The following is a 27079-nucleotide window of genomic DNA, read 5'->3' as shown; positions in this document are numbered from 1 at the left end:
ATACATAGATGTATTTAGCTATATATATGTACATACAAAAGAGAAACTTTTAAGTTATGTGGCCTACTAACAAATATATTTGGTTGCTTTGTTCCTCAAATAGCAGTGTTTCTTTTGTTCCGCTGGGGCAAGATCCTTCCTTTATTCACTAATCCACCTTTATCTATGTCTTGAATCCAACAGGATGTAGGGAATATTGTACTGGAAATAATACAGACTGCAAATTTAAACCACCAGAAAAAAAACCCCAGCCCTATTGGAAAAAAACCAGCCTTCCTGGACAAATGTCTTTTTTGTTGGTTTTTTTAATTTTTATTTTTGTTTTTCTTTTTAATTATCCCACTTGAATGGCTGTTAAATATTTGTAGAGTACATCCTGTGCTCGGTGAACCAAAAGTAGTTTATACTTTTGCAATGGGATCTTTAATCTTTCAGTGCTCAAAATCACAACTACTTTCTTCTACATCCTACATAAAAGATGCCAAAGCACCTCTGATTTCTTAGGATGACTTTCACTGCAGCTTAAAGCAAGGTCCTTTTCTTAACAGAATCTCATTAAACTGGTTTGCTGGTACAAATCTTTGTTTTAACACCAGTTCTTTCAGGCTTGAATATATTCTTCCACTCTTCTGTTCTAGCTCAGCAAGTTTATTTTCTAGGTTGTTTAGGTTAGGTCATGACTATCATGTCACATCCCTTCCCAGAGTCTGAAAGTGATTAACTGTCTTTCTGATGTGGACTAGTTTGTGTCTCTTACTGTATCCTGGGATGTTCACTATCAGTAAAGGGAATGGGGTCTTAATGCCAAGGTTATCCTCAGAGTAGGAATCAAATCTACAAGATATCACTGGACTGCAAAAATTTTAAACAAAACTCCAAGTAATTTTAATTTCTAGCTTGATGTCTTTGGGATGTAGTAGTCTGCCTGTTTCTTGCAAGTGATAAACCATAATTAACTTGTTTATTGATGACTGCCAAATTATTTTAATTACATCTGATGGGATAATGTTGTTTAGCTTTGTTATTTGCATATTTATTTTAGACAGAGACATCAAAGTTACTTCACATCTGTTATAAAACTGAGAGGAATACTCACTTCTATGCAGATAAACAGATAAACAGACAGGATTCCTGTCCTACTAGCAAGTATGTTTTGTTGTTACTTGCATCTGTATTATTCCTAGGCAATTGTTACTAATAAGTAATTTTAAAATACTTTCCTTTTATACATTTTTGTCTTTAAAAAGGGAATTGTATTAGTTTTCCTAGACAGTGAATACCGTGGGTTTATATCTATGCAGAAAAAAAAAAAAAAAAAGACCTAGTTCTTACAGTATTATCCACATAATAAATCTAACTCTTGATCTAAAAACACCACTAAAGATGCTGCCTAAGCTATATGTCAGTTTCTTTACATAGGGGTGAGCAACACAATGCTTCATGTAATTAAAATCTTATTAGATTAATATTACTGTCCCAAATCATATTATTTTTATATTGCCATTGTTTTGCTTCTTTCCTTTGCTCCTTCCCTCCTTCTTCCTCTGTCTTCCTCATCCTCTCTGGCTTTTTCTCTTTTTCACACACCTACTCACTTTCCCTCCTTAACAGACAGAGGGTCACAGGAAGAGGAAAAGTGACAAAGTTCCCACCCAGTCAAAGTCTGCATCCTGTGATTTGCTTTTTACTTTATTTTTCATATTCATTTTTGCTTCATGGTTTTATACTATCAATATTGTTTTAGCAACCAGTTATGGAAAATGCTTAAGAAGAGGGTTCTTAAATACAGCAAAAAAAATATTCATAGGAAGATTTTAGCAATTTAGAAACAAATACATAAAGGTTAAATTATATTGTGCATTTCTGTCAGAAAAGTGCTGTTTTGCAATTATTCTGACTTTAGTTTTCAAACCCCTGCCTGAACTGAAGATGGCATCAACAAATCAAAAATAATCCTATAGCCTTTTATCACATTGTTCAGAAGAACGAAAAAAATTAAAAGAACACCAATGCCCCAAGACTTCATATAGATCTGTATTACTTTTATTTGCAAAGTACTGACATTTCTGTTTTCCCAAAAATCCTCTGGGAATTGTGACTACTTTATGTCTTTTGGGCATCAGCTTTCATATTAATTATGTTTACAAAACCAACCTTAACCAGATCCAAAAGAAAAACTCACACCAAACCCGGAAACAAACACCAAAAATCCAGACAAGGATATTTAAAGACTTGGAAACATTTTCAAGAAGCTACAGTGTTGTTTGGGGGTTGTTGTTGCCACTCACAGAACTTGCATTTGTTAAAGGATGTTTGGAATATAAAATCTGTGGTTGTTTATGTTTATAGGTGCACAATGGATAGATAAAATTACCAGGTTTAAACTTTTATCAGTAGCACATCTATACTGTTGTTTTTTGTTTTTTTTATCAAGTGAGCTTTTTCAGAGATTTCCTAAGGCTACCTAACTGCTTTGCAAATAAAATAAATATTATTGCCCTGAACTACGTGCAAAGATCAAAATCACTTTTAAATGTCAACGACATAAATATCACATATCTTCTCCTGATATAATGACTCGGTCTTTGAGCATGTATGAGTAAATTTTATAAATTCTTACCTCTTTTTCAAGTTGTCTCTGACTTCCAGGTGAACTTGTGTGTTTGTTCTTTGGTTTCATTTTAACGTATGTAAATGTCAAAATCTTGGAGTAAGGACACATGACAATAAAAAAAATTTCATTTTAATGGTCTATTTTCTAGAAAATTCACATTAGTGTAGGAGTTAACTATAGCTATAATGATGTGGTCAAGCCTGAGTAGTGGGCCCCTGGGAATCTCATGAGGCAATGGGCAAGGTGCTGCACCTGGGTCAGGGCAACCCCTGGTACCAACACAGGCTGGGATGAACAGATGGAGAGCAGCTCTGGGTGGAGTCCAGCCCTGCTGAGAAGGGCTTGGGGGTGCTGGTGGATGAGAGGCTGGACATGACCCAGCCATGAGCCCTCACAGCCCAGAAAGCCAAGTGTGTCCTGGGCTGCATCCGAAGTAGTATGGGCAGCAGGGTCAAGGAGGGGATTCTGCCCCTCTGCTCTGGTGAGACCCCACCTGCAGTGCTGCACCCAGCTCCGAGGTCCCCAACAGAAGAAAAAAACACCTCTCTTCTGAGAAAATATTGAATACATTGAAGTTATTCAGTCTGGAGAGCAGAAGGCTCTTAGGTGACTTTATTTTTTGCGTTTCACTACATAGAGAGAGCTGACAAGAAAGCTGGAGAGGCACTTTTTACAAGGACATGTAGTGATAAGATACAAGGACATGAGTGATAAGAACAAGGGGTAATGACTTTCAGCTGAAAGAAGGTTGATTCAGATTGGGTATTTGTAAGAAGTCCTTTAAGGGGAGACTAAAGCATTGAAACAGGTTGCCCAGAGAAGCTGTGAATGTCTGGAAGTGTTCAAGGCCAGGTTAGATGGGACCCTTGAGCAACCCAGTCTACTGGAAGACGTCCCTCTCCACAGCAGGGATGTTGGCATTAGGTGATCTTTAAGGTCCTTCCAACCTAAACCCTTCTATGAGTCTATGATCTTACATGGTTTTGTAGTAAATCCTAATTTTCAGGTTTCCTACACCTTTATCAAACTGAAACTGTTAGTTCACTATTTTTGTATCAATATGTTGGACTGGATATTTGGAAAATAAAATTCACTATAAAAAAAAGAGAAGTTGAGAATTTCTAGTCTGCTGAATTAAAATTTAAAACTTGTCCAGGAGGCCTTCCTGAGTGTTTTGCCTTTAAGCTTCTTTGTGAAACCTTGAGAGCTTCCAAGCCATAGTAAAATCCCATTATATCTACTGAGCTAGATGGTAATAGCTAAATTATAGTCTTTTATTACATGAAGACTGGACAGAGAGACCATAATAAACATTGCACTGTACAGAAATAAATTGTCCATCTAACTGTATAGCCTTTCCTCACAGTCACCAATATTAATTAAGGTGGTTTTCCTGCAGCAGCACGGAGGTGTAGCTTGACAGCTTAAAGGAACAATTGAAAGATTGGCCTATTTTTTGTCCTCTGTCCTTTGTGTGATTCTTCGTTGTTGCTGCTGCTTAAGCAGATTACACACTGGATGTTTCCACGCAAATTTACTAAAAGGTTGGCATTTTAGTGGTTTATCTATTTATTAATCATTTTTTAATTAAGAAAAAGGACACATTCATCTCTTAAGCAGTAGCTGGAATCTCCTAGCAACAGCAATGTCATTAAGATGCAATTTCTTTTTTTTTTTAATCATTACTCTTTTAAATTTCTTTGACTCTAAAGAGTATCTGAATTTAAATACTACTTTACCATAAGATTGAGATCTTAAAAAAGATTGGTTTCTTTTTCACCAACAAGATTATGCTAACTTAAAGAATGGATAATATTTTAAATGTTTGTAATAAATAGTGTATGGAAGAAAATGCTCCTAAAGACTCACAAAAAATCATAAATTCAATGAGTTTTGTAATAATTAGGAAAATTGCTTCCCAAGCATAATTTTAATGAGTCTATATTCAGAACAATAAAGCTACTGATACACATAATATAATCAATAAAATCCAACTTTTATGACAGTCATCAACATAGCATTCTTTCGTTTCACCCTTCATTTCTCTCTTACATGTTGGTAGAGCTGTAAAAGAGAAAATAAGCGAAAAGCCCTCTGCAGTACTGAAAGGTAAGAAATAACAGTGTAACAGTCTTTTTGTATATTTATCCTTTCAAAGGAAATTTTAAATATATGACATAATGACTTGTTTATTCTACTTCAAAAAAAAAAATTCTATTTTAATATTGAATACCTTACTACCACCTGGATGATAACTTGCTGTTCAACTCTTCTTTAAATGCAGTAATGAGTGAAAATACTGCAACATTCTTTTTTTGTTAAAAAATGACTGAAAAAACACGGATTTAAAATTAAAAAAAGAGTCTATACTTTCTTTTCAAAAAAATATTATTTTTTATAAACATCCTCTTTAATTCAGTTAATCTCTTGAATGACATTAGCCACATTTAAATATAGTCCATCTAAAAGGAAGTTGGTTTTAGTGTAAATTGATGTAAACACTTAAGGGTCTTTGAAATAAAGTGTCACAAATAGTGCTTTCCCAACACAATTTAATTCTACTTGTTTTCGACATATTTTAGTACAACCTGAATGGTTAATTTCTCTCCACTGACTGGAAAGATGCCTTGGTGAATACCTCCGACAGAAGGCTAAAAGCTAAATTTATCGCCAGACTGCTAAAGTGTTCCATCTTCAATTTACTTCAGTTTGACTTTTAAAAGCTAAGTTTAAAAACAGAAAAATATTTTATTTAAATTATTTTAATTATTTATATTATTTAAATATGCAATTACTACAAAAATAGTTTGTAATCTCTACCCACTTTTTTCTGAAAAAAAGGGGGTAGAATGTATAGGAATTAAGAAAAAAAAGGTTTAATTCAAACTTCATTTTTTTTTTTCATATCCTGGAAATCAGCTAAAAAGAAATAAATCAATTGTTCAAAGAATTGTATGTCTACCCTTCAATCTCTTTAGATTTTCAGAAATCCACCAAAAGAAGGAGCTGTTGCTCTGAGTCCTCAGACCAAAAGCCTTATATTCTCATCTCTTTTTTATTTTGCTTTGGTTTTGCTTTACCTTTACTTGACCTTCCGTTGTCAGAGTGAAAGTACACAAGTTATTAAGTCAGTCCTCAATAACTTGAACTTTCATGATGAGTGTCACGGGAAAAGAAAATAAAGAAGAGTGTCAGGGAGAAAGAAAGTGGATCTTTCAGCACTGACCCTGTGTGACCTCCTGCAGGTATTTCCCAACCGTGAACTGGAGTCCTTTAGCATGATGCTCTACATTCATAGAGATGTGTGCAGCAGAGCTGGTTTATGATGCCTGCTGACTTGACCAAGCCTCACTGATGGGGTTCTGTGGTGCAAATGCTGCACCCTGTGCATCAAACAAATTATCTGTCTGAGATCCAAACATGGTCACATGCATCCTGCTGGACCATAGAAAACAGACCTAACCTACAGCTTAGGATGCTTTTTTTCCCAGTAATAAATACTGAAACTCTAGGGTGTAAATAAAAATTAATGTGAATGAAGGTATAACAGTAAAACTGAACATTATTTCAATAATGTAGTAAATTATCCTGATTTTCTTCAACCTCTTAAACAGAGAACATGCTAAAAAAGCCCTTGTATCTCCAAATAAGCAAGGAAATTTCCATTCAAAGGAGAGAGTACAAGCCTACTTAGTAGACAGTGGCCCAATTCTTACTGTAATTATTGCAAGCAAACATGAAGTAAGCTATTTTAAAGTAACTTCTTCTGAAGTTAATGACAAGTTTAAGAATTTTAAGTATCTATGTAGCTAATGGAGTGAATATTTATGTTTTCTTAAAATTCTCGCTGACAAAACAGTGACCTCTTACACCCATAAAATTGAAAAATATTAAAGAGAGCATATTTCTTATTTATTTGCCTGGAATCTGAACATAAGCATTACTATTGGTGAGATGCTTCATTTTGTGACGCCACTAATGGCATAACCAGCAACAAAGTCTGAGCACTTGGGCACAGGTACAAAAACTGTACATTTAAATGTAATCTGTAACTGCAACAGTTAAAACAAGTCTTCTGTGATGTAACTATACAACAGGGTAGAATAAAATACATGCATAAGGCATAAACTGAAGAATATGAACAGTAGTTGGAAAAAGGCAAGAAACATGACTGGCAAAACGAAAAAGTTTTGCTCCTGTAAATAAGATAGTCTGTACTGGAAACAGATGACATTCACTCCTTCTTTTGGGGAGGTTGTGAGGATCATAAAAATACCATGGACACATAAAAAGAGAAAGAAAGAGAAATTACTCTTCACCAGTTTTCTGTGGGCTAAATCCTGGACCTTGCTATGTATTCATCCCTTTAGGTACATGGATCATTCCTTGGCCACCTCAGTAGCAATGCTGACTTGATCCTTTCATCGGCTCAGGAAGAACAGAACTGTTTGTGGCCTGCAATATGAATTGGATCAATAAAAATGATCATGGTTTAATAAAAATACTCAAGAAGTTCAAATTAGTGCCCGGAGGTTAGTGAAGGCAGTAAGGGATATCTCAGATCAGGTTTGCCCATGGAGGAAAAAAAATAACCAACTACATCCTGTGACACCCTTGCAATACTCTAGCTTTACATCAGAATAATAAATTTGAAATCATTTGGGATGCTGCAGTGTAAAATCGAGCAGTACAATGATTAATCGGGTCACCAGCCTCCTCTCCCCTATGTCTCTAAAACGTTATTTAATTAAAAACTAAAATGTCATGTGGGATTGGTCCCAGGGTATGGTTTTCTAGGTACTGCATAAATAGGAAGAAGGTATTATTCTATTGTTAATAATGTTTCATCTACTCAGTCTTTCTCCAGTCTGCTGATGCACAGCAATTCTCCTTTAAATATGCATACACCACTGCATGCTGAGTTAATAGTTAGTTTCAGAAAAGATTTCAGAAACTCTCTATCAGAAGATTTTAATTCAAATTAATTGAAGGAAAGGAAAAATAATTTAAAAAAAATATGATTATGGAAGGTCATGAGAGATAAAAATTTTAATTTCTGATATTCCGTTCTGATGGAATTGGCATGTTTTTTTATTTTAGAAAAAACATAACAGATAAAAAACCAAGCAAGACCCCACACCAGAACATAATTTCTCATATTTTAATCAACCCAAATGGTTTATTTCAGATTACTGTTTTGAACTACACTGAAAAGTATTACTTTGGTTTGCATCTTTACCTGGGTTAGTTGCTTTTATTTTTTTATAGCAGAATAAAGGAATTAATGTTTCCTGAAAACAAAACCACTTCTCCAGAGTTTTGTGATCAAACAGTGTCTTTAACTTTTTTTCCAAGATGTTTTTTAGATGAGAGGGAGTTTGTGTTTCACATGCTTTAGCATTTGGCTCTGAAATCCTTATTTTTCGAAGTCTGCAGTCTGGAGACGAAGTCAGGAAAAGTCTGAGGAATGAAAACATTCTGTTTCCCGAGTTAAAATAATTGCATTACAGGGAATTAAGATGTGAACTAATAAGAAAACCAAGGCTTAGTATTACTGTCACACCACATAACTACATTAGGCCTCCAGAAAGAAAATGACTGGCATATGAAACCTTTGATGCATAAAATCAAGTTTGAGAGAGAAGGAGAAGGATACAGGAAGATTTTTGTTTTGTTTAGTTTAGTTTAGTTTTGGTTTTTTTTTTAATAGTTTTTTTTTCTATAAATCAGTAGTTCTGCATCTGTGAAATACTGGATAGAAGGCAGGGCTGAGCCTTCTGAGACTTGGGTTTATTTCTAGTGCCATCAATGGCTTGATATGTGACCTTCCCAAGGTCAGTGTTTCTGTTTTCCAATCTATTGAGCAAATAAAATTATATTGTATTCCCCTGTAAAAGCCTCTGAGATCAGCTGACAAAAAGAGAAAGAACTGGGTATTACTCTCCCATAAGATTTGAGGTTTTTTGATTGTACCCCAGAGTAATGATGATAATTACTTCAGTCACCATATTTGCTCATCACAAATTTCAAAGCACATTTGGGCTCCGACTTATAATACCTTCCACTTCCTCAAACTAGAAAACTGAGGCATGAGAAAGAAAAATGAGTTGCACAGCATCACATCAGCAAACTATTCATGGAGGCAGGTCTTTGCCTCAGTTCTGCATTCTGAGAAACATTTTCCTCTTCATTATTAAACAATGAAAATAAGCTATGGTTAAAAAGAGCATAGACATAAGCTCTCATCTACTTTTTTCCATTTTTATGATCCTTATGGTGCTCTGAGACTGTGCTATGAAAATGCATAAGAAAATAATTAATTATTGAAAATACATTATAGATCTATTATTCAAGCAGATATTATTCAGTGGGATTACTTGTGTAAGCAATAGATTGAAAGTCTGGACAATTTTTTTTCCTGCAAGTTTTTTTTTTTTTTTTTTTTTTTTTGGTTGAGAAAGATGTTTTTTAATGCCTTGTGTATATCTAAATGACACTGATTTTAGTTTTTTGATCTCACGTCTCATCACCAAAGATTTTAAAATTATGAAAGTAATTTTTAACTAACTTTAAATTGCATGAATGAGTGTTACTAAACTACCTTGGTCACTTGAATATGTTGCAAAGTAACCAACTGTTTCAATCTTTTGCTTGTGTTCAGTTGGACATGGGACACATTTAGTGAAAGAATGACATAAGCAAGCAATCAAAACCACAAAAAGGTCATACAGCAAAAGTGCAGTGCTATTTTGTGTATTGACCACACTACATGGAAGTCATGTCTTACAGGATGTTGAGAATTGTTTTAACAAGGTACTTAAAATGATAATGTTGAAAATCTTAAGAAAAAAAATTTGCTGAGATTAGACTGTGGTGCAAATGTTATCACTTCTTATTAAAGGCTGCAATGTTATACTAGTACGTTTCCTGTTATAGCTGACTAAAAGAACAAATATTTCTCATAGCTCCAGTTAATTTCATTGTAATGTTTTTCCCCAGTCTATATGTATGTCTTTTATCATAAAGAAAAAAAAAAATTCTGTGTACTTCAGTGCTGCAGTGCTGAATGCTGCAATGCTAAACTTAGGAAGCCAAAGCCTAGAATGAAATCCTGGTCCTCAAGTCAGGCAACCAACCATCTCACGTATTGCTCCGGGAAAGGCAGAAATTAGGACTTCGTGTCAGGACCGAGAGCATGGAAGAGGCAGCTGGGAGGACATTTTAAGTGAAATGCTGCAGTGGAATCTCAGTTCACGTTCTGGGGTCAGGGCTGCAGCAAAACCATCTCTCTCCATCTGGGCTTCTCAACTTGAAATTCTCTGGTGAAAACAGACAGCCCATTTCTGTTGTGTCAAAGTTTTAAAGTGTGTGTGTGAATCTCTGCGTGTGTGTGAGAGTGAGTTTTGAGATGAGAGGAATAAAAGGAGGAGCATGACTCAGCTCAGCTCCCTATCTCTCTCCTTCTACCCAACAGCATAGTGGGCAGCACATACTTTCATAGACAAGACACAGGGTCAAATCACTACTAAGTTGGTAGGGGATTAATTCTGTCCCTGTAGTAACCCCCTACATTTGAACAAAAGGTCACTCTAGAAGACCATAGATTGCAGGAAAATAAAGAGAAAAAGAAAAACAGAAATTAAAGAAACAGAGAAAGAAAGATAAAACATAAATGTCTGTCTGAATTGACTCCTTTACCAAACATCTGCTCTAGATATTCTCACCAATGAGTGCACTAGCTGTAGGGATTGGTCCTGTCCTAAGAACTGCTCAGGTGCTTCAGTGACTTTAATGAAAGCAATCATCACAGAAAGTGGGTTCAGAAACTCAGATCAATATATATATAGTTTAAATAAGAAATTCTGGTCAGGACCTTAGCTTGGTCTACTTGCTAAATACACCTCTTAATTCCGCATCATCAGGATTTCAAAGTGAAATGACTGCACAGGTTTTATGGCAGACTACACACAAGATGGATGAAAAATCTGTCCATCTTTCTGACTCCTATTTCCTTTTTTAACACCTAAGGTTTTGACCTTTTAAGATTAACCCTGTGACCTATTCAGTCACAGTTTCCAACACAAAATTATCTCAAGATCTGATGACAATGTACACTGGAGAAGAATGTCAATGGGTTTTGCTACCAGCTCCATAATCTAACCATCTGATTTGTGAAGTTTATTAGGTCATACTGAGTCCCACATGAATGCACAAAGCAAGCAAGTCCTCCCAGGGCTGTGCACAGCCTGGCAAGTGCTGTAACTCATGCTCCTCTACTGCCTTTACATGGTTCAAGGGATCTCAGAATTATTTTTCTTGTAAAGTAGAACAGCTGCAGCAAGAGGGTTGGTAGCCCGGTGGTTGAGGGTATGAGCCAAGAAAGAAAAACAAGTGGGCTGGCTCTTACATTGCAAAAGATGGAGAATTTCTTATTTTTCTCATCATGAGCCAGTCTCCTACTCACTAGATAGAAGTAGGCAAACCATTTCACCACTTCTCTAACTTTCTTTTCTTTTTTTTTTTTTTCCTTTTAGTCATCATCATCCGCTACTGCATCATTTTGCAAAGCTCCGTCTGGTGAACATATCACAGGGAGACTTGGAACATGCTCACATGCCATTACCCTCAGAAAAATGAAAAAATGAAGGAGAAAATTATCTACAGTAGTTTCACGAATACAAGCCGCACGGATTATAAGCCGCACCCCCGGTGCCTCGACAATGTTGCTGTCTTTGTCAATAGATAAGCCGCACCCCGAATATTAGCCGCACTTTCGTTCGTCGCGAGAATCCGTGCGCAGCTTTCACAAATTGGCCAATTAGTAACAGGATCGCGGCATAGCGGGCTTTACTGGCTCGGGGCGGGGCCAGGAAGGCTCGGCCCGCTCATGGTTGCCGACGGGGCCGGGTGGCCCAGCTCAGCGCCACGGCTCGGCGGGGCTGGCCGGGTGGTGCTGCCGCCGCCGCCGCCGGGCTCGCTGGCCCCCCTCTCCCGTCAGCACCGCCCCGCTGCCGCGTTCGCTCGCCCGGCTGGCAGGGCTGCCGCCGCCGGGCTCGCCGCCCGCCCCGCTGCCGCTTTCGCTCGCCCCGCTGCCGCTTTCGCTCGCCCCGCGGGCCGCTTTCGCGAGCGGCGGCGGCTCGCGGCGGCGGCTCGCGGCGGCGCTTTCGCGAGCGGCGGCGGCTCGCGGCGGCGCTTTCGCGAGCGGCGGCGCTTTCGCGAGCGGCGGCGGCTCGCGGCGGCGGCTCGCGGCGGCGCTTTCGCGAGCGGCGGCGGCTCGCGGCGGCGGCTCGCGGCGGCGCTTTCGCGAGCGCCGCTTTCCGCTCGCCCCGCCGGCAGGGCTGCCGCCGCCGCCACCAGGCTCACCGGCCGCCCCCTCCCGTCTGCACCGCCGCCGCGTTTCCTCGCCCTGGCCGGCACTGCAGGCCCCCGCACCGCCGGGCTCCCCCACGCTGCTGGCCCCGATTCTGCTGGGCTTCCCCCGCTGCCAGGCAGCCCCACCCGCCGGCCTTCCTGCTTCTGCCATGCTCCCCTGCACTGCTAGCCCCAGTTCTCCCGGGCTCCCCCGCCATGCTGGCTCAGGCTCTGCCGCCCTCCCTGCCCCGCCCTGCTGGCTCAGGCTCTGCCGCCCGCCCCCGCACTGCTGGCCCCGCCTCTGCCAGGCTTTCCCACCTCTGCCGGGGCCGGCCGGGCTCCAGCTTGGCTTGGGGCTGCCGCGGGCTCTCACTTCCGTGTTGGCAGCTTTTAGAATTTTGTTAATAGATTAGCCGCCCCGGAATATTAGCCGCACTTCCGGGTTTCCACCAAAATTTTGGTCAAATTGGTGCGGCTTGTATTCGTGAAATTACTGTAGTTTTGGGAGCCTTGTTAGGTCTAATTGCAGTTTAGATGGAAATCCAGTAGCTATGTGTGAAGACTGCCTTGTGAGATATACTGAGATAGAAAATTCTGTGAGGAGATCCTGATATTAGCTTTAACTCTTCCACCCTTAGTTAGAACTTGTTTATCTGAGCTGGGTTAAAGCCACTGTATACACTGAGTAGCATAATTTCTGCATGAGTTGCAACATATGGAGGCATCTGTGTTAACTACCGGTCTGTATTAAATTCCATAGCCAAAGTCTGAACAAAGACAATTTCAAATTAAATAATGATCCTATAACTCTTATTTGCTCATCTATCATGAGTTTAGTGGACATACACAGATGTTTACATGCATATGTATATATGCATATGTGTGTGCATCCACACACAACATCATGTCCTACATCCTACAGTGTAGGATGTCTTTATACTTCCATAGAAATAATGAAGCAAATTTTACAGTAATTAACACAAACACTGAAATCAGAATATCTACAGTAATAATTGCTCTCTTCTTTAGAACCTATGCAGATGGTCTGAGTTCTGCTCTGCAAGTTCTACAGTGTTAGATGAAGTAACTAGCTTTTAAACATGTTCCAAAGTAGCAGAAATATACCCTTACCCAGTGTTACTTACATAGCCATAGCAAGGGAGATGGGAGATGGGAGATCACTAATTGGGAAAATGTAGAAGTATCCCACTACCTTTTCTTATTTCAAGTAATTTTCCATATTGTGAGTAAACCCATTTCTATTCAAAGTGGTTACATTTGGCTTGTATGTGGCTAAATATGGAGGTTTTACACCCAGAGGAAAGATATAAATAGGTGGCTCATTGTTTTAGACTTCTGGAATTTGCAGATGGAAACATGTGGTAAAAGATAACAGTCCAGGACAATATACTTGTATGCTCTTTCCCTTATCTGATCTTCTGGATAATTTAGAGGGGATTATGTGATTTCTGTTTATGCAACCTGTGTATGGATTGTAAACTGGGATTCATATACTGAATTTTAAAGACCCGGATAATTGGCACTTCAATGCTGTATGATCTCTCACTTTACCACACTCTCTAAGTAACAGAGTAAAACATTTCAGTTCCCAATCAGCCTGACCCAGGAATAGGTAGATCCTTAAAACCCTTAAAGGAAGGCCTCTTATCCTAGTATACACATTTCCAAACTTAATTCAATAACATGAAAAAAACTAGAAATGTAGGATTATGGCACTGAGTAATGGTAGATCAATGTTCTGGATCTTTCTGTGTAGCTTGACTCATAGAATAAAAAACTCCTGATATCAAATCTCAAATGGATGGTGCCTTTTTTCGTCCTCTCTGAATTGTCTCCTAGACGTTAACTTTTGCATAGCAGATGCTCTCTCTATACATATATTTTAATTATGAGACATCAATCTCCAAAGAATACAGTTGAAAACACGATGGTTTCCTTAGATAAATACTCCTTTGGAAGGTATGGAAGGTACACAGCATCCATCCATAAACACTCTTATTTCTTCTGGCATATTTTTCACTTTTTGGGTTTTAACCACTTTGAAATTCCAGGTCCCCAGATGGCTTCCACCAGTTCCCACCTCTCAGCAGATCCTTTGTAAGAAGCAGGCAATCTGTCCTTCACGCTTTGACAACAGGTCATTGTCTCCTTCCACTTATTTTATTCATATTATTTATTTAATATCTTGTTAATGTTCAGGTCTCCTGGTTGCATTTTGATTGTTTTTACGGTGCCTGAGCAATTTTAATAACATGAAGGTAAAGATGCTTGGAAGCTTTATTCTAGGTAGGAGGAGAGCAAGTCCTCCTGCCCCACACCCCTTGGAGTCTTCACCAGGGTCCAGATTTTCAGTCTTTCCTCTGCAAAGACTTCGTTCACAGTGATCTTGTCACTGCTGCTGACACCAAGTAAATGTGTCCTTGACCCCATCCTGACCCTCTTCCCTTCCTCTGACTGTCCTGCCTCTCTCCGTGGTTTGTTGTAAGGCTTTCTTGCCTCCAGTTTCCCTTGCACTTTGAGGCTGCAATTTTTGATCCATAGAAGGTTTTCAGGCAGCTTTGCATCCCCCATTCTTCCACCCTGACATCACTGAGAGACAAGGTAACCATCAGGAGAAAAGAATTATTGTGCCCCAATGTGGCACCAAGTTTCCTTTCCTCTTTTTCTTTTCCTAGTGAAACCACTGATATATTTCTTGTGGTACTTTCTGTCTCAGTGGCATTTTATCTTTTCTAGCCAATTTGTAATTTACTGGATAAGCTTTTACAGGGTCAGGATTTCTCCCTTTCTGTCTGTTTTGTTTCCTACTCCCGTCCCATTTCCTACCTCTCTTCCCTCTCCCTCCCTCCCTAGTCCCTGCCCACCAGAACAAAACAAAAGACCAAATATTCATCCTGGGGACATGAAATGGCCACGGTAACTGTTGTGATTTGTCTGTGGCCTAATTACATTAATTTGATAACATCATCATCGGCAGGATGTCTAATTTATTTGCAAGCGGTAGCCAGGGAGAAGCTTTGACCAAATTAACATGCCGCCGGGACCAGGGGGTGCTGGCTCCATATGGCTTTCTGGATTTTCCTATAAATAACCCTCCCCCAGCCCACTCCCGCAGTTACATCCCCCCCCTACCAGTATGCCGCAAAGTTCACCAGCGGCGCCGGACTCCAGAGGCACAGCCCTGGGCTGCAGGAGGCACCAGGAGGCTGGGCTACCTCTCCTGCCTTCGCGCCTCCTTACCGTCCTCCTCCTTCTCCTCCTCCTCCCGTCCTTCTCTCCCTCCCCCTCCCCGTCCTCCTTCTCTTCTTCCTCCTCCTTCTCCTCCTCCTCCTTCTCCTCCTCCTCCTCAGAGCGAGGCAGGGGAAACGCGGGTTTCCACTTGCACCACCAGAGGTGCAACTGGTTCTTCGCTCGTAGGCATCTGAAACCCTTCCAAATGATGCAGAAACTTTTGTGTGCTTGGCTCCTGTCTTTAAGGCCAGGCACCGATTTTTCCGCTGTGTAATCTCTTTTGTCAGAAGGGTGGGAGCTGGAAAAGGCCAGCGGGAGGGTGGGGGGGTAGGGGGGGAGGGAAAGGGCGAGAAAGAGGGTGCCGAGGGAAGCAGGCGTTTTATTTCCACAGAGAGTATATAATGAGCATTCCTAGAGAAATATCTATGCGTGGACATGTAGAGATAAGAATAACCGTCAGTTTCTACCCTCCTCTGCCCTCCTTAAGGGAGACACTACACTCCGTGGGAACAGGTAGCGTGAACTGCTAACAGTGCAGCAATCCCCTCCCCCATCTACCCTCTGCTCTGTGATCATCTAAATTATGAAAAATAGTGCATTAATCCACGGTTCGACATTGCATAGAGAACACCAGCAAGACACAAAATCCAGCATAAAACACCCTAGACTGCAGGGGAGGAAGAAACGCGCTTAAAACAACGATAAAAATGGCGTGCAGAATAATTACCTCAAATTGCTATTCGCTTGACACCCTGACACTAATTCTGTTCAAGTCATTGGGAAATACAATAAGGCAAACGAGCCTTCCTCTCCTTCTTGTGCAGGTGTGAGTGTGTGTGAATGCGGGCAATAAAGAACCGGTCTGGAAGGGGAGAATGCTGAAGTTTCCATTTTAAAAGAAAATAAATAAATTAAATAATCCATTTAGAAAAATGCATCTAAATAGATCTACAGCTTTTAATGCCAGCGTTTTTAACGCTGCCCTGTACGTGGATTGATTTTTTTTTTTTTTCTTCTCCAGCATTCCCTCAGCAGATGGATTTTTGCCACTGCAGCTCAGCAGAGGGTGTCAGATCTTTCAGTGTGCACCAGGTTGAAACGAGCAGAGCCTCTTAGCAACTCTCCCTCTGCGTGCATGTGAGTGTGTGCGAGCGTGCGGCTCGGCAGCAGCGGAAGAAAAAGGAAAGAAGAGCGAGCGAGGGAGCGAGGAGGGGAGGCAGTGCGGCCGGCAGGGCGAGGCGAGGCGCGGCGCGGCGCGGGCGGACGGGCGGGCGGCCCCGGCCCCGGCCCCGCGGCAGGCTCCGGCCGCCGGCGGGCATGGGCAGCCGCGCACCGCAGCAGCGGGGGCAGGCGCGGCGCAGCGCCGGCGGCTCGGCGGGCAGCGCCTAGGCTGGGGCGGGCGCTTTCAGCACCGCGGCGCTGGACAGCGCCCGGCGGGCGGCGGGCGAGGAGCGCGGCTCCGCCGCCGCGCGGCAAGGTCAGTCCGCGCGGAGCCGCGCACCGCGCAGCCTCCGCGGCCAGCGCCGCGCTCCCGCCCGCGCCTCCCTAACATGCAGCGGCGGCCGGGGGCCAGCAGCACCGTGCCGGTGAGCCAGCCCGGCCGGCAGACCTCCACTTAGCTGCCCGGCAGGCGTCAGGGAGGGCGAGCGAGGAGGGGGATTTGTTTTTTTTTCCTTCTACTTCTCTTTTTTTTTCCCTTTTTTTTTTTTTTTTTTTTTTTTTTTTCCCGCCTGCCTTGCAGTACGTGCCTGGATAGTTTGTGGATATAATTACTGACTGGAATCTGGGCTGTTGCAGTTGTGCGTGGGGGGGAGAGAGGAGAAAAGAAAGAAAACCCCCCCTCTCTGCGACCCTCCCTGCTCCCCCCCCCAACATTTTTTTTTCCTCCCTCTTTGCTGGTGGTTCGGACATTTAATGTATTGAATGAACTGGAATTGCTTTCCGTGTGAGGAGGATGCTTGCTGTTACTTTGTGATGAGATCGGGGATGAATTGCTCGGTTTAAAAATGCTGCTTTGGATTCTGTTGCTGGAGACGTCTCTTTGTTTTGCTGCTGGAAACGTTACAGGGGACGTTTGCAAAGAGAAGATCTGTGCCTGCAACGAGATAGAAGGGGATTTGCACGTAGACTGTGAGAAAAAGGGATTTACCAGCCTGCAACATTTCACCGCCCCAACTTCCCAATTTTACCATTTATTCCTGCATGGCAATTCCCTGACTCGACTTTTCCCTAATGAGTTTGCTAACTTTTACAATGCGGTCAGTTTGCACATGGAAAACAACGGTTTGCATGAGATTGTTCCTGGGGCTTTCCTTGGGCTGCAGCTGGTGAAACGCTTGCACATAAACAACAACAAGATCAAATCGTTCAGGAAGCAGACTTTCCTGGGGCTGGACGATCTGGAATACCTCCAGGCAGATTTTAATCTGTTGCGGGATATTGACCCGGGAGCATTTAGGGACTTAAACAAGCTAGAGGTGCTGATTTTAAATGACAATCTCATCAGCACCTTGCCCCCCAATGTGTTTCAGTATGTGCCGATCACCCACCTCGACCTCCGGGGAAACCGTCTTAAAACCTTGCCTTACGAGGAGGTCCTGGAGCAGATCCCAGGCATTGCTGAAATCCTGCTAGAGGATAACCCCTGGGACTGCACTTGCGATCTGCTGTCGTTGAAAGAATGGCTGGAAAACATACCTAAAAATGCTTTGATCGGCAGAGTGATTTGTGAAGCTCCCACTAGGTTGCAGGGCAAAGATTTAAATGAGACCACAGAGCAGGAGCTGTGTAAAAAGAACAGAGTAGATTCCAGCCTAGCTGCTCCCCCTGCCGAAGAAGAAACCTGCGATCCTGGTCCCATTCCAACCCCCTTTAAAATACATGGCAAAGAAGACCCTGCCACGCCAGGATCTGCTCCAAACGGAGGTACAAAGATTCCTGTCAACTGGCAAATCAAGACCAAACCCACTGCTGCCGTGTCGACAGTGAGTGCGAAGAGCAAACTACCGGCTACCTTTTCCTGCCCACACATCTGCAGCTGTGATCAGATCCCTGGCTCAGGTTTAAAGGTTAATTGCAATGATAGGAATGTGAGCAGCTTGGTAGATTTGAAGCCCAAGCCCTCCAATGTGCAAGAGCTGTTTCTGAGAGACAACAAAATACACACCATCAGGAAATCTCACTTTTTGGATTACCGAAAACTTAATTTACTCGATCTGGGCAACAACAACATTGCCACCGTTGAGAATAACACCTTCAAGAACCTCTTTGACCTCCGATGGCTCTACATGGATAGCAACTACTTAGACACCCTGTCCCGGGAGAAATTCGCTGGGCTGCAAAACCTGGAGTATCTGAATGTGGAGTTTAATGGGATCCAGATGATCATGCCTGGCACCTTCAATGCGATGCCCAAACTGAGAGTCCTCATCCTCAACAACAATCTGCTGAGGTCTCTCCCAGTAGATGTGTTCGCCGGGGTCTCGCTTTCCAAGCTGAGCATACACAACAATTATTTCATGTACCTCCCGGTGGCAGGGGTGCTGGACCAGCTCACCTCCATCACCCAGATCGACCTGCACGGCAACCCATGGGACTGTACTTGCCCTATCGTGCCTTTCAAACAGTGGGCAGAGATGTTGCGCCCCAAGGTGATTATGAGTGACCTGAGGTGTGAGTCCCCTGAAGATTTCTTCAAGGAGGATTTCGAGTCTCTCTCCAATGACGTGATTTGCCCTCAGTTAAAAATCTCTCCCACATTAACTTCTACTAACAAAAACAGCACCGGGTTGACAGAGACAGGTACTCACTCCAACTCCTACTTGGAGACCAGCCGGGTCTCTATTTCGGTGCTAGTGCCAGGGCTTCTGCTGGTTTTTGTGACCTCCGCCTTCACAGTGGTTGGCATGCTGGTTTTCATCCTGAGGAACAGAAAGCGGTCCAAGAGGAGGGACGCCAACTCCTCTGCATCTGAAATCAACTCCTTGCAGACGGTCTGCGACTCGTCCTACTGGCACAACGGGCCCTACAGCGCCGACGGGGCCCACAGGGTGTACGACTGCGGCTCCCACTCCCTGTCGGACTGAGGCGGCGGGCGGGGCGGGGGCAGCCGCCACCCGGGACCGGCCCTTCACGCTCCGGCCGGGGACAGCTCTGCACCTCCGCTGCTACCTTTTGTGAGAAGCGAAACACAGACACACGCACGCCCTTCTTCACGACCCCCATAGCAAGCGCCGAGGCCCAGTGGGCGGCGGGGGGAGCCCGGCGCCGGAGCGCATCCCTGCAGCGCCGTGCAGCTCGGCGCCGTGAGCGCATCCCCCTCCTGTGCACGGCCGGGGCAGCGACAGACAGACGAGGAACAGCTTCCTTCGGCTCCGGCAGGGCGAAACACTGCTCCTGGTTTTGTTGGGCTTTTGTTCAATTGTGTTGGGGTTTGCTTTTTTTGCCCTTTTCCCTGTGGACCGACCCCTTTTCAAGAGGCCAGGAAAACGAGGGGGGCAGAGGACTGGTGTTGGCCTCCTCCTGACGGCAAAGCAGGAGTGGAAAGTTGCACGAAGGCATGAATGTAATGTAAATAAGTGACTCCGACTCTGAAACAAACAGACAAACGGACCAAAAAAAAAAAAAAAAAAAAAGAATAAAAAAAGTGCTGCATGGCTCGCATGGATACAACGCACCCCAGGGACGCTCCAGCCCCCGACTGGAAGCAGCGTCTAGTTCACACCATCATCCCTCTTACCTGATAAGTCCCTTCGTATCAAACCTTCTATATACGAAATACAGTATAATAATAAAAAGTGCCATTTCGCCAGTTTTATTTTGTGTGATCAATAGGCAGTAGAGATCGTACTTTTACTGTGGAAAAAAATTGTAAAGATTTTATTTAAGACATAGTTGCATGAGTATTCTCATTGGATTTTTAAAAAGTTTTTATTTTTATGTCTAGGCGGGAATTACTTTGCTGGGAGAGATTTGCTTTGTTGATAATGGGTTGTGTTTCATTTTTCGGGGGAGGTGGGGAGGGTAGGCTTTGGTTTTATTTTCTCTCTCTTCTTTTTCAATATACATAATCAGTATTGCCTTTCCATCTGAATGTAAAAATTAGTACCCTTGATTTCTATTATGGTAACAGTGTAAACATACAAAAAAAAAAAAAATCCAAGGCAGTTAAGCATGACCAATTAATGTCACTCTAGAGCTTAGGCTGCAAAGTTTAATGGTAGAAAATTCTGTGCTGTTGTAAATCTTACTATAACTTGAGGAAAACAGAACTGAGGAAGCAAGTGAAACTTACTAATTATATTCGAGGATTTTATAATGGCATATTTTTTCAGTATTAAAGTGAAAATGTTTTCAACTCTGGGTCCTTACCATTTTTCCAGCATCCAATTCTTGCAAAACGGGTTACTTGGGTTTAGGGGACAGAGCCTCCTTTCAGTGCTCTGTGTGTGTTTCTCTCCCTCTCTCCCTCCCTCTCTCCCTTTCTTTCCCTCCCTTCCTCTTTCTCATTCATTCACAGGCAGAGGCATAAACACCCTTCCTTCCCCCCTTTCCCAATGTAAATAACGTACAGAAGTTTCCTGCCTTCCTCCTCCCCTCCCCTCTCCCTCCCTCCCTATTTTTTTTTTTTTTTTTTTAACGAGGCGGTGAATCCCTTTATTAATACTGTGAATCTCATGCTGCTGCCGCTGCTGTCACCGCCTCTGCTGCACACACTGCAGATATATATTAGGGATGTTAGTAGGAATTTGCTTTAAGTGCCTCTGCCCAGCTTGTTCTCATTAAGCTGGAGCCGAATTTCCGCGGCCAGAATTCCCACCCGGGAGCAGCTTGCCCGGTGGGGCAGCTGCCGGCGGCAGGGCTCCAGCAGCTGCCGCCAGTGGGAAAAACGAATTAGCCCGCAGGGATTTTCCCGTTCTTGCACCGGGTGCCTCCACCCTTTGATATTAAAAGCTGAAAAAAACACTACGCAGTGCTGCAGTTGGAGTTCAGGCAGCTCGCCTTTGATCCCGTTCCTGTACGGAAAACTGCCCCTAAACTCAGTCAAACCTGTAAAGGCGAAAGTCTCTGCAAATCACTTGTAACTCACAGCTCAAGTCCCAGTGGAGATATGGAGAATTTCAGTCACGTTGCTCCTGGCTTTCTCCAGGCAGAGAATCCTTTTAAAGAGTAAAACACCATAAGGGACTTGCTAAACTTCAAATACTGATTTGGTTTGCTGTACAGAAGATGCCCACCTCTGAGATCTGTGAGGAGAAAACAGATACATATACACATTTCAATAGATAGACTCTTGAAAGTGAGGCAGAAACCTGATTCCAGGTATTCATGAGGAATTAAACACGGGGAATACATCATTCCTCCAGAATCCTTTATCACTGTGGAAAAAATCTGCAGTCTCCTAGAAAACCTTGAAGTTTGGTTGTGCAGCTCTGAAAATGGCATGGCCTGCTTAGCTACACAAACCATTCCTATTTCAAGGGCCCCTCTTTATTCCGCCTTCCTGCTTCGTTAGACTGATTGTTCTGCCAGGACACTCTGTAAGACAAAGTGATGGCAGTAGAGGCACTACTTTGCCATTGCTGACTAGTTTGAGAAGAAGAAACAAATGCACTTACATGTGAGCTAGTATTTCTGTCCTTGTGAGGTCATTAAGTTTAGCTTAGAAATAGTACAAAACAACCTGTTTAAATATAAGCTAGTGCACCCTTAGAAGAATACCTAAGTCTAGCTGCCTTCTTCGTGATATTGTAGTGACAAAATTGAGTAACTGAGAAAATTAAGAATATGTCCCATGCTAAAAAGAGCAATAGTTGTGTTAAAAACACTGAACGGAAGATAAAACATGCAATAAGTTAAAATGACAAATCACTGATGGAGATTAGACATGCATGCATTTCAGAGAATATAATGCTAGATATGTAATATTAATTTGTCATCATTGAAAAGTAGCATAAAGTTGCGAATTTGCTGATTTAGCTTCCTAAAAGTGCTAGTTCATTCATTGACATACCTAAATAGAAATGTCTATTCAATTGAAATGCTGGAGATATGTATTTACCACTTTGTTCCCAGGTTGTGGAGAAATGACCAAATTGAATTTTTTTATGTCACTCTCTGATTTTACCATTCACGGTATTCTTTCCTCAGTCTTGCAGACATTTGCCCTTAAGACACATAGATCACCCAACTCTTTGAGATGATGTAATAATTACCAAGTCTTGAATTACAGTGCCTATCTTATCTACATGTTTAGGACTTCCATGATGTTTTTGTGTCAAACAAAACACTGAACAAAAAAAGAAACATAAGAGAAAGAATTGAGGATTACCGAGGAGGTTTTCAAGAGGAGTGAAGTGCAAATATATTAAATATGATCAGTTGTACTGCATTACAGTGATAACCAAAAAGTAAATGTTTTTGGTTTTTTTCTGATAAAGACTGTCATGATATTATTTCTAACATTGGAAGCCTATAAGATATCCTTGCTGTGTCAAAATGGGCATTTTTTTTTCCTGTTAACTTAAGAATCTTGGAACTTCAAGCGTAGTATATATCACATCAAGTTACTTACTGCTTAATCATCACAGCAAAGACTTTTGGTCTTTCAGAAAAGGCAGAAAAGAAAGAGATATACAATTTAGTTAGTAAAAAAAGGGTTGTTTGTGGTTTTTTTTTTATTTCTGCAAACACTTCAGCTAAGAATAGCTTAGAATTTAAACTGTTACCATAGAAATTTATGCCTTTATACATGGTAGCCTCCTGCATGCCATTGCAAAATAGTGAATGGAATTCCAGAAGCAACCTGAAAAAATTTTAAATTCATACCCAGGGTGATGTGTGTCATTTTGAGAAAAAGTGTGCTGTTGGAACTGCATAGAAATGTGTTATTATATTGCTTTACTAAATATATTGACTGTGTCAGGTTACTTTATAACTTCAGTGCTGTTGCATTGAAAATACAGTTTCAGATCTGTTTGCAAACTAAATGATGTAATCTTTGAGGGGGTTTATTGTTCAGTTTGAGCAAGAGATTTTTTTCTTAGTGGTTTTTTATTTAGTTTTGGGGTTTTTTTAGCAAGTGTGGGGGCAGATGTTATCTGATGTAAAAGAAAGGGCTTTCTGTACTAGTTTTTACCCAGGTAGAAACGCCATGAAGAGCACAAGGTGAACATTTCATGCTTTTTCAAGCTGGTGGCAAAACTCACTAGGGTGAGAATTAGGGCAGAAAGAGGCTGGAAAATGCTCATCCTTCCCAACAGAATAATTTCTACCTTCCATTATCCATAAAAAGATTTGTAGGACTTGCAAATATGAAAGTTTCCCAAAGATAAGAAACTCTCAGTAAAGTGGCAAATTCTTTCCCTTTGTATTTTTGTCAGTGATTTCTTAAGTTGCAATACACAGCAGGAATTTGTCTGAGATTAAACGAAAGACCTTTAAATTACTCTTTTTCTTTTCTGTGTAACCTTCTCCAAGAAAAGGCTTCATCTGGGGACTTTCTTGGAAAATGGTGCACATGACATAGTCAAATGTTTAACATCTTAGTTTTTCTTATATTTGGAGTTTGAAACTGCATGGCAGTTGTTCTATTCTATACTGAACTCTGTAATTTTTTGTACTATTGAATCCATCTGAGAGAATTTGGCTACATTTTTATTCACATGTATTAAGAAATGGGCACTCTTAGATGTTAAAAGATCTCATTAGGTAGATCCTTCTGTATTTAGGAAAGTTCCCACAGACATATACAAATAAAGTGGCAAGTAGGACAATTTTTGCGGCCGAATATTATTCAATGTACTTGTGCAGTTCAAATTTGTGGGATTTTTCGTGATTTATGGAACAGAAATTTCCAGGCATTGGGCAGGATTTCAGAGTATTTGAATACTGTGCAGATGCCTTTTTTTTGCATTTGAGAAGTCAGAGGGTGAAGAGATAATAGATTGTGTTGGTAAGATATGGTTGTCATGCAGGCATTTCTGTTATCTATTTAAAATTATCGATCTGTTTAAACTGTATTAGAAGTATGGACATGATCAATCAAAATTGCAAGAATTATTTTATTTTACTCAGTTTTCCCCAGAGCAATATTAGCACTGGAGAAAATGTGGACTAAAAATGTTGCAAACGTATTGTATCAAACTACATTCATTATGATTATGTTTAGCAATGGTACTTTAATGAGTTAACTTGTAACAGAAGATTATATTTAACATAATATCCGTGAGTTTCAGAAACTTCTATAACTTTATCTTTTTGAGTTAAGAAATATAAATTATATCTGTCCGTATTACTTCACCAAGATTAAGGACCAGGAAGATGGACATATTGTAATGTTGAATGGTTCCATTTACTAGTCAAAGTTTCTGAATCAATTTTTGTAAATACTTCCTATATACATTCTTCAGTCATGTGAGAGAGAAACAAAGTCACCAGAAAGTCCCCTGGAAGGAAATACTTTCTTGCATCATACACTTGAAGACTAAGATCGAAAATTCACAGCAAAGAATGCACAGAAAAAGCCCAATGTAGAACACACTCAGTTGACTCTAGGTGAAAGACTGCTTAATCTGCCATTATTTATGGGTATAAGTGGCACAAAGTGCCCTTGGCAGAAAGCACCGGCTCCACAGAAATGTTGGTACCATCAGAATTCCTCTGCACTTCTCCCTTTCTATTAGGTAGTCAGAATGATTCCCCTCAGCTACTTTCCAGCTAAGCCACTGGAACAAATTCTCTTAGCTATTAATGACTTTTGATGATGTCATGAGCATTCAGACAGACCCCTCAAGCTTTGGTCTCAAAGCATGTCTAACCATGGATTGTCATATTTGGTTTGTGTTACCTTATTTCATTTCTGGATCAACTGCATCTCTTACAAGCGGGAATTTTAGCAAACAGGACACGCTTAAATATGACTTGAGGAAAACAAAAGAATGTGAAGACTATGGTTCTTTTTACTTCAAATGAGAATTCAAATAGTAGAGATGGGCTGGTTCTGTATAGAACATCTATGAAGAAATTAAGAAGCAGTGTAGTCTGGTGGGAAAAATTAGGGAACATGACTCATTTTCTGAATTACTATCTGACCTAGAATTAGGTGGTATCTTTCTCACCCAGCTTGATGGGCTTGAATGAGCTACACTAATAGTCAGTAGTGCCCTAAGTGGTATCCTGGAGTTTCTGAGGTGTGTGCACAGGGCTGATAGACACAAAATGAGAACTAGGGCACCCTTGAATATTTCTGGAGTGGCACCTGGACTCTAGGATGCATTAGGGCATTTGAAATAGGAGTGGACACCCATGTGGGAGCAATTGAATTGAATTCTTGATCTACCCTTAGAGCATGGTGGGTTGGTTCACTTGATACACACAAGTAATCTGAAATATCTTGCTTCAAATAAATAATTTGAAATATCTGGGTTTCTGACAAGCTGACAGAAAATACTGAAGGTCATATAGGACATATGATCAGCTGAGGCCCAGGCAAGGTACTTTAAGACACTACAAAGACAATGGACAAGCAGAGGAGTAGCTCAATGAGATAAATGTAGCTCAGTTATGTACACCTGTGCTGCAGATAATTAAATGCATTTGAGAATTAAACCAAACTGCATTAAATAAACTATATCAGAGATCTTTTACTGAGATATGATGATTTTTAAAGGATGACCATTATTTTTAGAGGTAATTGATAGGGACCACATACATAACACACATTCTTTCCTTCTGTTATTCTAACTTGGATTTTTTTTGTCTATCCAAGTTGCTAGCTCTTCGACTTTGGGATTGCATCCTAATGGTTGCTTTTGGATGAGACATCTATTCTAGCCAGTGGCGTTAGAACTTGCTGTGGTATGTAATAGCTGTAATAGTAATCTCATAAACTAATATAGGGTTCAGGAAGCAAAAATGTAACAACAACAAAAAAATCCTGACAATTATTGCTAATACATAGTAATAAATACAGGTTCTTGGGTCAAGCTTGAAATATAAATAAGGAATACAATACTCCAGGGTTGTAGTCATTATTGAAGTTAATAAGCTCATCACAGTGAAAGATAAATGCTACAAATGGATAGAAAATGCAGTGGAAAGCGTTTCAGAAAAAAAAAGAAAGTCTGGTTTATGAAAATAGAGTGCAAAACTGTTAAGTGGAATGTCACAGGAGGTTTGAAAAGGGAAAAATATAATTTAATTATGGACACACAGTAACAACTTATTCACATGAGAGATCTTTAAGGGAAGACAGATGGTAGGAAAGATTTAAGTGCAGGATGTAGAACATGTAGCTAGACTCTAGAGACTCTTACTCAATTGCCCAGGATAAATATGGCACGACAAAGTTGGCAGTATTATGTACTGGGCACATTGCAAGCAATATGGACTTCTAGACAGAATTGCCAGAACCTAGCTTGGGCACAAATAGGGAGAATGAAAGTAAAAACCAATATGTCATTTTTTTTTCCATGGTTGCCATTTGAGAAGCGTATGTTACAAAGGAAGGTAGTTTGTGTATAAAGGTTGTTTTTTGAGGTGTCTTGTGAAGTTGTTGCTATCTTGGTTATCTTGTTAAGGAAGTATTGACAAATGGATTTGTGAGGATCATGGTAGTTGAAAAAACGTGTGTATGAAATTATTATCCTTGCCGGGAAGCATTCCTCAAAAAGCTAGGTCAATGGATATGTCTAAAACACCAAAATAGAATCAATGTTCCAAATTTTTGGGGTACATTTTCACTGTTGCAGTAACCTTAGATCCCTACCAGAAATTGTATTCTGTCCAATGATATTACGTGTGGCAGGGAATAATAATATTAATAGCAGCAAAAATAATGAAGGTAGCTGTTACATTTAAGAG

General features: G+C 41.1%; 1 protein-coding gene across 1 annotated transcript; it reads left to right on the top strand.

The window, feature by feature from the left end:
* The first annotated feature begins 16235 nt into the window (after positions 1-16235).
* On the top strand, positions 16236-20573 carry SLITRK1 (SLIT and NTRK like family member 1). The gene is made up of 2 exons (XM_033051467.2): positions 16236-16354; positions 16959-20573. The coding sequence occupies exon 2, from the start codon at positions 17224-17226 to the stop codon at positions 19300-19302; it is 2079 nt and encodes a 692-aa protein (XP_032907358.1). The 5' UTR covers positions 16236-16354; positions 16959-17223; the 3' UTR covers positions 19303-20573.
* Positions 20574-27079: the final 6506 nt, after the last annotated feature.

Source organism: Catharus ustulatus, chromosome 2, assembly GCF_009819885.2.
Source record: "Catharus ustulatus isolate bCatUst1 chromosome 2, bCatUst1.pri.v2, whole genome shotgun sequence".
In the NCBI taxonomy this organism is placed as follows: domain Eukaryota; kingdom Metazoa; phylum Chordata; class Aves; order Passeriformes; family Turdidae; genus Catharus; species Catharus ustulatus.
This window is presented reverse-complemented; position numbering and strand designations above follow the sequence as displayed.

Bases quoted from the DNA above. Each gene is read 5' to 3' on its own strand.
- SLITRK1 (XM_033051467.2), top strand. From the start codon at position 17,224: ATGCTGCTTTGGATTCTGTTGCTGGAGACGTCTCTTTGTTTTGCTGCT.